This window comes from Thermobia domestica, chromosome 9, assembly GCF_964235325.1.
Source record: "Thermobia domestica chromosome 9, izTheDome1.hap1.1, whole genome shotgun sequence".
NCBI lineage: Eukaryota > Metazoa > Arthropoda > Insecta > Zygentoma > Lepismatidae > Thermobia > Thermobia domestica.
Genome location: NC_137462.1, coordinates 5,855,879 through 5,870,279, shown reverse-complemented (window position 1 = coordinate 5,870,279; position 14,401 = coordinate 5,855,879). Strand labels below are relative to the sequence as shown.

Here is a 14,401-nt window from a genome sequence, read left to right as displayed (position 1 = left end):
CAATGACGCAGTTTGCGTCATAGCCTCCCTCTGTGGGCACCCCTGCCAATGTTTTTATCTTGTTCATTATAACTTTGGAAATATTTTACAGCATTAATAGAACAAAACTGGGCAAATATATATTTATAATATTTGTATAATAGTTTTCACAATGATAACGTGTCTGATGAAGGGCGAAACCGTTACACAAAGAATTATAAACATGTATTTGATGCTTCCGTCAGTTTTATTCCATTAACATAATGGACACGATGGCTCAATGCTAGAGCGCGTGGGGTCACTCGCTGGTTGGATTCCCGGTCAAGTAAATTTGTGTTGGAAAACATAGTGTCCGTGGATTTTCTCGCGTACCTCATTTTCTGCCACATTTTCCTTTACACCAATTCTTCCATCATCATTCACCTGCTCTTATCGTTGTTTCCCTTAGCCTAAGACGCATAATCGTGGGACGTTAAACCAATATATTTCATTTCATTTTTCTATTAATATAATGTTTTCATATTGCAAAAATATTTTATCTATCTACATTATTTACAAAATACAAAGTAATACACAGATAATGATTACTTAACTATGATGCAGTAGTTGCTTTTTTTTTGTTTGTTTGTTTAGCGTACCCCTTTAACATCGAGGCTATGTAATACTTGAACGTACAGCATAATGTGGGATCTGAACCCTATGAGCTCTCACAAGGAATCGAACCCGGGTCTCCGGCGTGCAAGGTGACTACGCTAACCAACTTACTGCATTAGAAATAAGAATACTACAATAGAGCCGTGGCCAGTGACATGGCACGGTGATCCAGCCCTCTTGGAAGCAAAATAGTGCGGTGGGGTACGGTCGATCTTGTAACGTTTGCTTTGCATGATAATTTGCGCCTCTGTCAACTTAAACGGATGTAGTCACGATAACAATAGGTCCTGTTCTTCATAAACTTGCTGTTGAGTAAAATATAGAAACTCAATTGCTTCCAAATGCACTGATGCAAATCCCGGGAGAACGAGGGGGACATGTCCAACCAACCTTGGAACTGGAGGGACTACTCCCCTAATAATCCTATTTGAAAAGTGTTTGAGGAGAAATATGATGATTTGTGTCCGACTGCCACAAAGGAAAGTGAGATGAAATTGATGTCCTTTGGCTTGTTTCATTTTTTAAAAAGAATGATATTCTTTAATACTGAACTTCGTGTCTTGGTGCATTTAGGTCACATCGATCTGTATTAATTCCGCTCCCACTACTTGGACACAAATTGCAAAAAGAGACAGAAGAGGATATGCCCCTCTCCTCATGCTGGAAAATTGTTTCAGCTGTAGATACGGCCACACATCCCGGGGAAATGGAGAGATATGTCCCCCAATATCGGAGCTTAGGGGACTTCCCCCAATAATCTGATTTGAAAACTGCTTTATGGGGATAAGTGTGATGATTTTTGTCCGATTACCACAAAAGAAAGTGAGGTGAAATTGATTTCTCTTTGTTTTTCCATTTTGTTCAAATAAGAGTATTGTTTCGTCATACTTAATTGATTTTCTTTCTTCGTAGTTTTGAGAAAGTCATTTATATTATTATAAAAGAAGTGTCCTAAAATTTTAAAGTGGATCATTTTGGATGCCTAAGTAGAAACATACCAATTATAAATATGCAAGTATTCAGATTTCAGAATATGTTCACGGCACTGATTTGTACAGACAATACTGATATGTAGTACTACTTCATCTAAATCGCCTGATGTAATTATATACAACTGGTTCACCTTAGAAATTAGATTCATCTATTGTAATATATCTCATCCCCCCTTCCCAGAAGAAGCCTCAAATCTGCCCGCCTCCCAATGCTGAAGACGACCGTGCTACCCTACTCCACAGCATTCTTTTACAAATTTGAACATCGCTTTAATATATATATATATATATATATATATATATATATATATATATATATATATATATATATATATATATATATATATATATATATATATATATATATATATATATATATATATATATATATATATATATATATATATATATATATATATATATATATATATATATATATATGTATGTATTTATGTATGTATGTATGTATATATGGGAACTGTCTTACGCCCGCCCCCAATACTGGAGACAGATTTGCGCCAATGTCCAAATGTACGTATTTTCTATAACTTGGCCACTTCTTAAACGGAGCCGATTGTAAAGACAGGTTTCATCGTCTCTGTACTAGTAAAGTACACTAGTCCTTTGGGTATTTCGTTGATTCACTTGAAAAAAAAAAAAAAAAAATGGCAAGAAATTTCTAAGCTTGGATTAATTGCCTCTTGCAATTTGCACGAAGAATGAATCCTGGAAGACGTTTGAAAAGTGAAGCTGCTGATTACCAATCACAAATCTGTAATTTACGATGTCAGCCTCTGGAATTTATTGGCCACACTCTTCAATAATTACAATATAATTTTTCGTATTAAATTTCCATCTTTATTTTTGTCTGATAACCACCATGAAGTAAATATTGGTTTGGTTTTCGGCCTTTCGTATTGTAGGCATGCGAACCCAGACCTTGACCTTAACTTTGCATGGAATGATGTGACGTATTGCCTTGACAGCATCCTGTGTTGGATGAGATGGAAGGCATTTAACGACCCAGGTCACGATCAGCTCTCTGACCTCTGGCACATTTACACTTACATAAAATCTCTCTCCTTGCGGAAAAAAACAAATGAATGCCTAATTTTTATAAAAGCCCCGCATGATAAGGCTAGATTATATTTTACGACTGCCAAAAGTCACACAAAAAAAAAAAAAAAAAAAAAAAGAGAGAGAGAGAAAGAAAAAAGTAAGTTTATGATTCATGTTTTCGTAGTTAATGTCTTCTTTAAGCAAGCATCTAAGCTGTGAAAGCATGCAAGTAGAACTTTAAAAATCAAACAAATCAGCAATTTTAAAAATGCTTTAATTCTTCTACAAAACAATATCCGTATTTTAGTTATATGTTGTCAGAACTTGTTACCCCCCCCTTTTTTTTTTTTGAAAGAATACTTTTATAGTCCTCTGAAGTTACGTTTTGTGGGGTGAAGAACAGCTAATAGGGAAGCAAATTTTAAACAAAATTATAGTATTTTGTTTTCTTAAAAAGGAAGAAGTAATAATATTACATATCTATATGTATAAAAATGAAAGTAACTATGTTTGTAACTTAATAACTCTTGAATCACACGACCGATCTTAATTAAATTTTCAATATAGATGAGGTTCAGGCCTGGGATGTCTTTTATCATTTCGCTTTGATGGTGGAACTTGGGTTTGGGGGAAGACGGAGGGAAAGATATATAAAAATGATCGAAAATGACCTATGTTAGTGTCAAATCCATAGTTTACGGGGTCGCTGAGAGGAAAAGTGACGCTTCCGATGCCGTTTAAATACAAATTCAGCCCCACAAGTTGGGGGAGGAGGTGGGTATATATATAATGACCGATATTAGTGTCGAATCCATAGTTCGCTGAGATGAACAGTGATACTTTCCACGCTATTTAAATCCAAATTCAGCACCCATTAGTACTCCTAAGGAGGGATGGTGACATGTAAAAATAATTTAAAATGACCAATATTAGTGTCGAATTCACGGTCCCTAAGTTGATTGGTGATAGTTTTGGTGCCCTTTATGTCCAGACTGAAACGTATTCTCTTCATGCGAGGAACGGGCATTGTGCTAGTAACATATAATTTCATAATATATATTTTTAAATTTATTCTTGTTTTTCCTGAACTACAGTGGATTTGTCTAATCTCTACCTCGATGAAATTGGATGCATTGCTTTCAGAATATAATATGGGGACAGAATATAAAATATGGTACTATTCAAATTAAGTTTCATATGAAGTAAACACACAATTTCAATGGACGATTCGAATCCTTATTTCCTAAAACTGTTCCAGAGCCGACCCGTTGGTCCAGTCCTAGGACACGAGCATTTGGTGTACATAAGTACGGATTCGATTCCCGGTGGGAGAGCATTGAACGAATCACGGTGGTTCGAATTTCATTTTAAATTGTAGGTCCACGTCTCTTATAGCATCGGTGCCAAAAAGGGATGCTGAACTTCAAAGAAACAAACAAACAAACGAACATTGTTCCAGCCACAGATGCATCAGTAAATTACGAAAAGTGAAATGAAGTCTTTTAGTTTAACGTGAGATGATTATACTCTTTAGGCTAAGGGAGACGGATAATTGAAGTAAGTTAATTACGATGAAAGAATCAGTAAAACAATAATGTGGGAGGAAATGGAAGTGCCTCGAGAAAACTCACGGACACGATGTTGTCTACCATAAGCTTTCTTGGGCGGGGATGGCACCAGGGACCCCATGCACCAGAGGTAAACGCTCTACCACTAAGCCACCGTATCCCTGCCAGTAATTTACGAAACATCATAGGCTCAAGTTCCACATCCTTACTAGGCACATGGCCCAGTTTCGTCACGGCTTATTGATTGATTGGATTCTACCTTCTCCGACTTTTTTTTTTTTTTTTTTTTTTTGAAACATTTGATGTTTACAGAAAACTGCAAAAAGAAAACAAAGTCAACATGGCGTGCCCCAGGAGTCTTACTCGGAATTTTGTGATTACAAAGCGAGAGCGATAATGCTTCATCTTAATGTCCGCAGCAAACCGTAACAGTGTTAGACGTATGCTTCACTTTAATACTTGATCTACGGGAAATGATTGCACGAAAAATAACCATTTATATGGCATATTTTCTGTGTTAAAAAGGGAAAATTTTAAATTCCTTTTTCATCTTGTGGTCAGTGAAATGTTCTGAATGAAATAATGAAAACGCACTGAACCATGCGCAAATAAATAGACCCTACTCAAGTGTCTCAACCATCAAAATAAACGAGTTCGATCATTTAAATATCACGTATTGTATTAACCAAAATTTATTTAAAAAATATATATATATTCAGACACATTGAGAATTGTGACCAAAGAAATAACGAATTTGAGTGCTTTCTGAGAAACAGTTTCGCTTGTCTAATCTTAACAATGACATACTCCGAACAATGATACATATAGTCCTACAGTGATTTATATATTCTGAGCACTGACCTACATACTACTAACAATATTTTGACCTGGTGACACTGAAATATGACTTCTCTTCTATTACTCAAGAAAAAAGTTCAATGAAACTTTTAGTTTAACATCCCACTCTTTTGTCCTTTAGGTTAAAGAAGACGTAAGATGAATGAAAGTGAATGATTCTGAAAGTAAACTTTCCCACCGGGAACCGAACCCAGGACCAGGTAGAGCAAAGGTGCACGCGCTAGCCACTAGATCAGCGGAGGCAGATAGAAGAAAAACTGAAATCTTAGAGTTTTACGTCCCACGATTACGCCGGCTAGGCTAAAGGAAACGGTGATATTGAGAAATGAGTGAAATAGTGGAATGAAGAAAGTGGGAGGAAACGGCAGAACCCTGAGAAAACCCACGCACACGATGTTTGTCTACCACAAAGTTCACTTGGTGCGAGCTGAGATCGAACCAGGGACAACATGCACCAGAGGTGAACGCTCTACCACTGAGCCATCGTGGCCTCAAAAGAAAAAAAGTGTCTGCAATAATTTTGTGATTGCCATCTTAGATGAATAGATTCCTAATGAAGAGCTAAAGCTAATGTCCAAGAGTTCGATGCAGTAGCGAGTTATAAATTCCACTGAACACACTTGAAATCCCGATTGGTGACTATGATAAAGATTCCAATAGCACAAAGGTACCAATTACATTCAACGCTACGCGTGGTCATTATTTTTCAATTGGACTTGATTAACGATTGGCTGTCAAACAGCTTGAACGCAACGTATAGCAAAGACATTTTTAACTCTTCATGAATTGTGTTGTTAGCATTGAATTGAGGTTCTCTCTTGAAAGTTCAATATATTAGCTACGAAGTTGTTTAAGAACTGAATATGTAATCACGCTTTAGTAATTTATATTTCACATGAATTGCGCTTCGAGCAAACTGTGTTACACCCACGCGAAAAAAGTGGTCATTACTTCGATCGATCGAAAATGTTTTTTGTGCACGTGTCTAACTGTATAGTTCAAATATAATTTACTATAGAGAGCTTTTAAAATGACTTATACAATAATGATACTGAGATAAATGTAAATACAGTGGGAATACTGGAATCTCTTTCTCTCTCACACACACACACAAATAGTTATAATACGTAAAACACTACTAATGGAATTGTAACGTACAAGTAGTAATTGTATCACACTTTGAGAGACACGTGGCTCAGTGGTAGAGCGCTTACCTCTGGTGTGCATGGAGTCTCTGCTTCGATCCCCGAGTAAGTAAGTTTGTGATGTACAACATCGTGTCTGTGGGTTTTGTCGGCGTACCCCCGTTTCTTCCCAGTTCTCATGCCACCATTTCTTCCATCTTGCCTCAATTGTCTCTCTCCCTTAGCTTACAGTAATTTCGCAACTCCGGTGTCTCTCCCCGAGTCCCCCTTTGAAATCATCACTGGATATACTACTACTACTAGCAGTGACGACGCACGCTGTACTTATGATAATATTATATTACTATCTTCCCAATTTTAAGAAAATAAAAATACTAACGCATGATTGGAATGGAGAAATTACTTCGAAAAACACTCTGGGAGACAGTAACGCTCCACTGCTTTTTTTCTTAAAGCAGGGAGGAGGGAGGAAGGAACAGGAGCGTCATTTCAGATTTTGCTTGGGGGGGGGGCAAGACCCCTTGATATAAGTAAAATTTCGCGTTTTTCACTGATTTTCTACTATTCTATTGATAAAATCTATATAAACCTCAAACTCTGGGGGGGTAATTGCCCCTCCCTGCCCCCCTAAATGACGCCCCTGGGAAGGAAGAGATGAATACAAAAGCAAAGTCATAAATAAACAATCCTTTATACACATTTCATATTACAATTATCATTGACGTAAATAAGATAACTTTAATAAGTATAAATGTTGAATACTGCATAAGTAAGCAGATGTAATAGATTTTGACATGTATTAAAAAAAAAAAAAAAAAAAACCTTTTCAAAAATCCAGGTGGACAATTGCCCCTCCTTTCTCCCTTGCCCAATCTGTGGGCTCCCTTGCTGGAAGTCATCTTTGTTGGCTATAGATTATTTATAACTACTAGTATACTTGTGACATTTGAATGATACTGTTTACAAAGGATTGACTGTGAAAATGTATCAGATGTCAACTGAATGAAAATCAAACATAATTCATGTAAGGAAACAATAACAAAACATACTTTGTTTCATCTGGTAGTAGCCGGAGATGAATATCTTTGTCACACTCAACGCACAACATGGCCTTCAACAGATTCTAACAATGGGCAATCCATTGCCTCCTTATTTCATAAAACAATCTCTTTTGACGTAATGGTATCCATTTCCATTACCTAAGTTAAATGACAAACACGTTAACATGCATAAATCTTAAAGCCTTTTCGCATCCACTTATCAGTGGAAGAAGGAATCGACCGTTTGCATAGATAGGCGTCGACGTCAATATTGGATCACGGACAACAGGGCTCTCGAACTCGACTTTTAGGCGTTTGTTGTTTGTTATTGGTTGGTGGTGGTGGGTGTAGGAGTCCCATCGCAACTGTAACCCTGAGAAGTGTGCCACCTAATCGTAGACTTTCAACAAGAATAACAGAAACATTCTTCAGTCATTGAATTTACAATGAAAAATCTATTTGGTTTCTTTTATTCGATTGCACAACACCCGTTTAAACAATCGCTTCTTCACTGAGACAACAATAAGCTCTTAAGCTCTTACTATAAAGGGTACTGTTAAGAGATAACGAGGTTAGAACCTCTAAAATATCATTTTTCAGTCTCGAATGCTCTTCCGTGGTTCTTCTTACGCCAATACCATTAACTGGATTGAATTGAAGTAAGTGTTTGTCCACAGTGTTAGGATATGAACGATTGCGAAAACAAGCAAAGCACTGACAAGTCGTAAGTACTTGGTTTTAAAATAGCGCGATCAGTGTACAAGGGAATTAAGTCCGTTTTTTTTTTTTTTTTTTTTTTTTTTTTTTTTTTTTAAACATCATCTTTCAAAATCTCTATGAAGCTCCTATGAGAGCTCAAAGGATTCGTGTCCAGATATCGTGAATAATTCTTTTAATACTTAAAAAAAAAAAAAAAAAAAAAAAAAAAAAAAAAAAAAAAAACTTTTACAGCCTCTTTAAAATGACTGTGCAAGTACCGGAGGTTCTGAAAGATGGAAATTTAGATAGTTCACATACTAAAGCCTGTGACAAATATCTTGGCATTTCAGCTAAACGAATAAAACGCAAGCTCTGATGCGACGTTGCCAAGTGGTAAAGGGGTGTGGCTATAGCTAAGCGGACAAACTACAGCGCAATCAGGTGAGAGGGAATAGATGTGGATGTGTGCAAAATAAACGTGGCAATACTGCTGGCATCTCATTTGCTAGCAGCATTTAAAGGGAACTTGGAGCGCCGCCTTCAAATGCCAAGATGTTTGTCACGCCGTTTAGTTCCTCAGTGATGTCTTGACCTGATTACCATTGGTTCTATAGTAGTAGAACTATGGACATTTAAAGTTCATTTTCTTTCACGTTTTCGGCACCCTATAACTACGAATCTATGCACTTCCGACCACAGGACCATATGAACTTTTTTCTTATTTTGATGTGAGAAATCTATTCCTAAAATACTGTGACAGATTTTTGAAACACCCTGTATATATGCATATAATTTACTTGCGCTTTTCAAAGTCAATGACCAACAAATGTCCAAAAGTCAACCAAGACAGTTTTGCTTCTCATTATGAAAGGAGGCAAATTTTCTCATGTCCTTATGTCCATCATGCCATGACTTACGTTCCTTATGTCATTGGATAGTTATTTCCTCACATAGGAGGGTCATGTGTGGTTTCCTCACATACCAAAGTCATGGTAACTTTTCCTTTTCTATTTTATAAAAAATGGGAATGAATCAAGAAATTCTAAAAAATGAAATGAAATCTTTGAGTTTTATGTCCCACGGTTATGCCGGTTAAACTAAAGGAACCGGTGATGATGAGTAATGAATGAAGTGGTGAAATGAAAGTGTGAGGAAACGGGAGAACCCCGAGGAAACCCACGCACACTGTGTTTGTCCACCACCACTGGCGTCTCTGGCATGTAAAATTTGGGGGGGGGGGGGCATCAAAGACATTGATTTAAATGGTACTTCCTAGTCCAAGCTGTTTATTATCTTCGATTCAATTTTTACTTTCTGCTTACCTTCACGGATTCCCTGAGGTATATCAAGCACTCTGTTATAATCGTTTCACAGCCTGAATATTATATTCCAAATAAAAAATTATTTATATGTTATTCTATCCATAGTAAATAATTAAATTTATAATAAAATATTGAATAGTTTGTACTTCAAAATATTGGGGAGTACGTGTCCCCCTCGTCCCCCGCCAGACGTCCGTTTCCACCACAAAGTTCACTTGGCGGGGGCTGAGATCGAACCCGGGACCCCAAACACCAGAGGTGAACGCTCTACCACTGAGCCACCGCGGCCCAAAAATGTAAATGGAAAGTTAGTAGTCTACCTATGTAAACCTTACACATAGGGAGTTGAATGAACATATACTCCTATCAGGTTATAACACGGGGAAGAAAATGAACAGTTTTTCTTGTGATTAACAGAAACAATTAATATAAAAAAGTTAGGTAACCCAAATCATTGACATCAGCAGCACATAAAGTTTGGGGGGGGGGGGAAGATTACCGGGACGAATGGGGTATATGGAATACGTCCTAGGAAATTAGGGAATCCAGGAGTCCTACTCGGAAAATTAGAAAATAGTCTTCGTACATTCAATTTTAAAGCATTTTTGACTTTTTAAAAAAATATTTTTACCTTTGATAGTCTAGGGTTTTTAAATGTGTTACTAAAAAAAATCACATAATATTACAGTTTTTGTTTATTCAACCTTGTTTTACAATTTTAGTTAAACTTAAATAATACCAAGTGTCTATCAAAAATAAAATAATGATAAAATGTAGTGTGAAGTGAATACTCAGAAAGATTAAAGTTTTGAAAACAGGTTTTAGGCATACAAGCCTAAAACTAATGTAAATGAGGCTCAACAATGTATAGTTAAAAAATTAGTTGATTTTTTATATAGATAGACTAAACTCGCTTTGCTGCTCGCTATCTAAACAAAAACAGTTTGTTACTTTACAGTTTATTCCATGCCACCTTCAGTTTCATAGGACCAAAAACTGATTTGTCTTTTTTCACATTTGAAAACAAACTTTTGGTGCTACTTTTTTCATATCCAATTTATCTAACATTGTATTGTGAACGTAGGAAACTATTACATGCATGTGTCTCTTTTGGGTCATAGTTGAAATATTGGAGGGGACGAAAATCGTTTTACAAATATTGGGGGAGAACGTTCTTGGTGTTCCCGGTGGGATTGACGCCCTGACGCAAATAGTATCTGCAATACTATCAAATAAGATAATAACTTCGTTCAGGTGTTTTTTTTTTTTTTTTTATTAGTGGCGAATCTAGCCGGGTCACCTTAGGCCCCCAGTTTTCTGATTTATAAGTATAACTGAAGTATTTATTTATATATTTTTGAAAGTTTATAGGAAGCATTGCCTTTTTTATTCTTTATTTTAAAAAAAATTGAAACATTAGATATTCCTAGTTCCTGTCAAGGAAGTGCGCAAAAAGATTTCAAATTAAAATAACTTGTATACACTTATGATATAGGCCCAGCGTTTCTCAACCGGTGTGCCGCGAGGAAATGGAAATAAAATTATTAATTCATGGCAATCAAATTGCAAAACATAGGGGCAAATGTATGTATTTCACATTACTATGAACCTCTACTGTGAATGAATCTACAATTTTAATTTTCATACTCGGTTACTTTTCTGTACATTTTTAATGTTGAAAAAAGTATTTGTTGTCATTGTTATGACCATTATTGCTTCTTTATTGTTGCAGACTGTTCCGTAATATCATTCAATCTTTTCGACAAATCAAACATGCATACAAATGTGTTTTAAAAGTAAAAGAGATTTATTTGTTTGTTCGTTATTAAGTGATCTTCCTTCTTACTGAAAGGTTGGATACAGTTTTCGAAAAAGAAAGTGAATTTTAAAAACCTCAGTCTCATATATATATATCTCATTTTCTATTTTTAAATTAGAATGAAAAATAAGCATAATAATTTACCGAAAACCAGTTATCGAGCTTTCTTCTCTGTGAGGAGATCAGTAATCACAGAAATAAATTACCACGGTATTTTATATTCACAAATAATATTAATAATATCTACATGAGTGTGCTGCGAGAATTCAAGTTACACGTATAGTGTGCCGCAAGTTGAAAAAGGTTGGGAAACGCTGATATAGGCTAGCTATCATAGTCTGCACTCTGGCTAGCGCCCCCAGTTTTTACATTCTAGATCCACCACTGCTTTTTATAGGCCAGATACCTCGCTAAGCAATTAGTGGCATGATATTTGTTAGGCACTCAATAATGAAAAATCTTGTAAACAAGTAATTACTATTACTTCATTACGTAGACACTGCCTTATTTTATACATTTTCATGTTAGTATTGTCTTTAAAGTTTACGAAAAAATTGAAAGAGAGCGTAGCGAATTAAACAACAATGCGTATTGTTACTGTAACATACCTGTTGCGGTTCTTTCCAGAACTCTGTGTCTAATGGTGTCCTCTGTTGGTACATTTTTGAAATACTACTCAAAACACTGAAACCACGTGGTTACGTCATGTAATTAACACACTGATTCATCCACGATAGCTTTCACATTTCCCTACAGCCTCATCGCCACTGGCCACCGAGAGACTAGGACGAAAGAATGAATCAACAGGAAGGATGGCTGACCAAATGGTGGCCCCTCACGCCAATAAGTCTTGGGTTTATCGCCAGACCACCGCAAAAGTAGAGCTCGAAGGCATCGATTTTCTACGGTGGACGGCCTCCCCGTCGCCAAAGCACGAAACCACACTCACACATTGACAAGAAAACACACATAAATTCAATGCAGAGATAGACCTCTTGTTAAAACACACTGTTTTGCATACAGAGCAAGCAAGAAAGGAAGAATAAAAAAATGGCGAAGTGAAGCACGTAGCTCTAACACGCGACATAAGCGTTATCCGCTAATACTCTGACCTTCGAGGCAGATAACAACTGCCAGCCATTTATCAATGCCAAGAATAAGAACATTGCAGCACAGTCCAAAAGACAACAAATATATACCATATATACAGGGTGTTTTTAAAATAACTCTTGGGGAAAGAATATAACAATAGTGTCGTGTATACGGGATTTTTTTTTTTTTGCGTGGAGGGGAAGACGAGTTTACTTCAAATTCAGATTTTTATACATAAATGTTGTTATTATGAACTATCAGTGGCGTATTTAGGGGGGGGGGCTTCCGGGCTTAAGCCCCCCCCGAAATCTTACTTACTATAGTAAAGTATATGAAATATCTTGCAGGATTTTCACATTTTCAGGCAAAGCCCCCCCTAAAAGTTAGCAAAGCCCTCCCCGAAACAAAATCGTAAATACGCCACTGTGAACTATAATTTTCCTTAATGACCTACGTACAAACAAAATCATTTGTTTATTTGTATTTGTATTTGTATTTGTACCCTCAAGAGAGTGTAAAACTCCAGTTACAGAAGGTTAACATTAGTGTTTATGTCCAGTTAACCAGTAAGAGTAATGATAAATAAGTGTAAATACATACATAAATAAATACATAACACGACAAGATAAAATACATTAAGGTTGGTTTAAAGGGACAAGTTTTGCCGATAGATGGCACTACAGTCTTTGTATCTCTCCCATATATTTTTTTACCTTTCACGAAAATTCACGGTTTCTCTTACAAATTTCAACCTAGAGACTTCAAATTTTTAGAAAAGGAACTTCATAATCTATCGAAGGCAATAATCCGTGCCGATTTTTTAATTTAGAATTTTGTTCATTGTTGAAATTGCTTGATTGTTGAAATGGTTATCTAAATCTTTAACAGTGGAACTGTTTCAACAATAAAGAAAATTCTAAATAAAAAATCGGCACGGATTGTCCCCTTTGGTAGGTCATGAAGTTCCTTCTCTAAAAATTTGAACTTTCTAGGTTGAAATTTGTAAAAGAAATCGTAAATTTTCGTGAAAGGTAAAAAATAGATGAGAGAGATACGAAGATTGTAGTGACATCTATCGGCAAAATTTGTCCCTTTACACTAACCTTAAGTGTACAAATAAGCCATGAATCATAGGATTTCCAAAACTTGGTTCCTGAAGTGACGTTCTTTGTTAGTAAATATATCCAAAAACGCATTCTCTATACTTATTGCATTGTAAGCAGCACTCATTCTCCAAGTAGGTGACATATACAGTATATTTGTCCTTGTTTTCCGGCAAAAGAATATGTTAGTATATTTGCACGCGTTTTGAGGGACGGGGCATGAATAAATAGATTTTGTAACAGCGCTGGACAGTCAATTTTTATTTGCAGAAGTCGAAAGAGAAAAATTAAGTCAGTTAGTGTTCTTCTTTGTTCTAACGTCCTGAATTTAAAATTATCAATAAGATTGGTAGGTCTATAGTGCTCAAATTTTGGATAAAGATTGGTCTTTTTGTAGGTGAAATATCTCAAGAATTTATTTTGTAATTGCTCAACTTTCTGGCATTCAGATTTTAAGTATGGATTCCAGATAACTGATGCATATTCTAATTTAGCCCTAACATACGAAAAGTAAAGAGTCTTCAATGTCATTTCATTTCTAAGTTCATTACTCATTCGAATTACGAATCCGAGGTTCCTGTAGGCTTCATTAGTTATTTTATCTACATGTTGGTTGAATGTTAACCTATGATCAAATATTACTCCCAAATCTTTCACTGAGTTCGATTTATTTAAATTTGCCCCACCAATGGAATACGAATATTCGCAAGAAAACTCTTTTCTACTGAACGTCACAGACACACATTTATCTACATTCATCTGAAGTTTGTTTACCTTACACCAATTCATTACCCTATTTAGGTCTTGTTGTAATAAATAGCAGTCTTCTTGTGTTTTGATTTTGGCATATATTTTGAAATCGTCTGCAAACAGTAGTTTTTTTTTCTGAATTTGTAATACAACATGGAAGATCATTGATAAAAAGTAAAAAAAGAAGAGGTCCCAAGTTCGATCCCTGTGGAACTCCTGAAATCATGTCTATTTCTTTAGAAAGAAATTCTTTAAAGATAACGGACTGTTTACGGTTATGTAAATAAGAGGAAAAGAAATTGACCATAGCGCAGGACTCAA

General features: G+C 35.9%; 1 protein-coding gene across 6 annotated transcripts in view; it reads right to left on the bottom strand.

Moving 5' to 3' along the window:
• The window catches only part of Sarm (sterile alpha and armadillo motif), a 428,773-nt gene that overhangs the window by 213,390 nt on the left and 200,982 nt on the right, over positions 1–14,401 (bottom strand). The window contains exon 1 of one of the 6 annotated variants that reach the window (XM_081770504.1): positions 11,744–12,082. The exons of the other annotated variants lie outside the window; for them this stretch is intronic. Coding sequence (XP_081626630.1) covers positions 11,744–11,797 — 54 coding nt within the window. The 5' untranslated portion in view covers positions 11,798–12,082. Of the gene's footprint in view, positions 1–11,743; positions 12,083–14,401 lie in introns of those variants that run through there. 6 annotated transcript variants of the gene reach the window in all.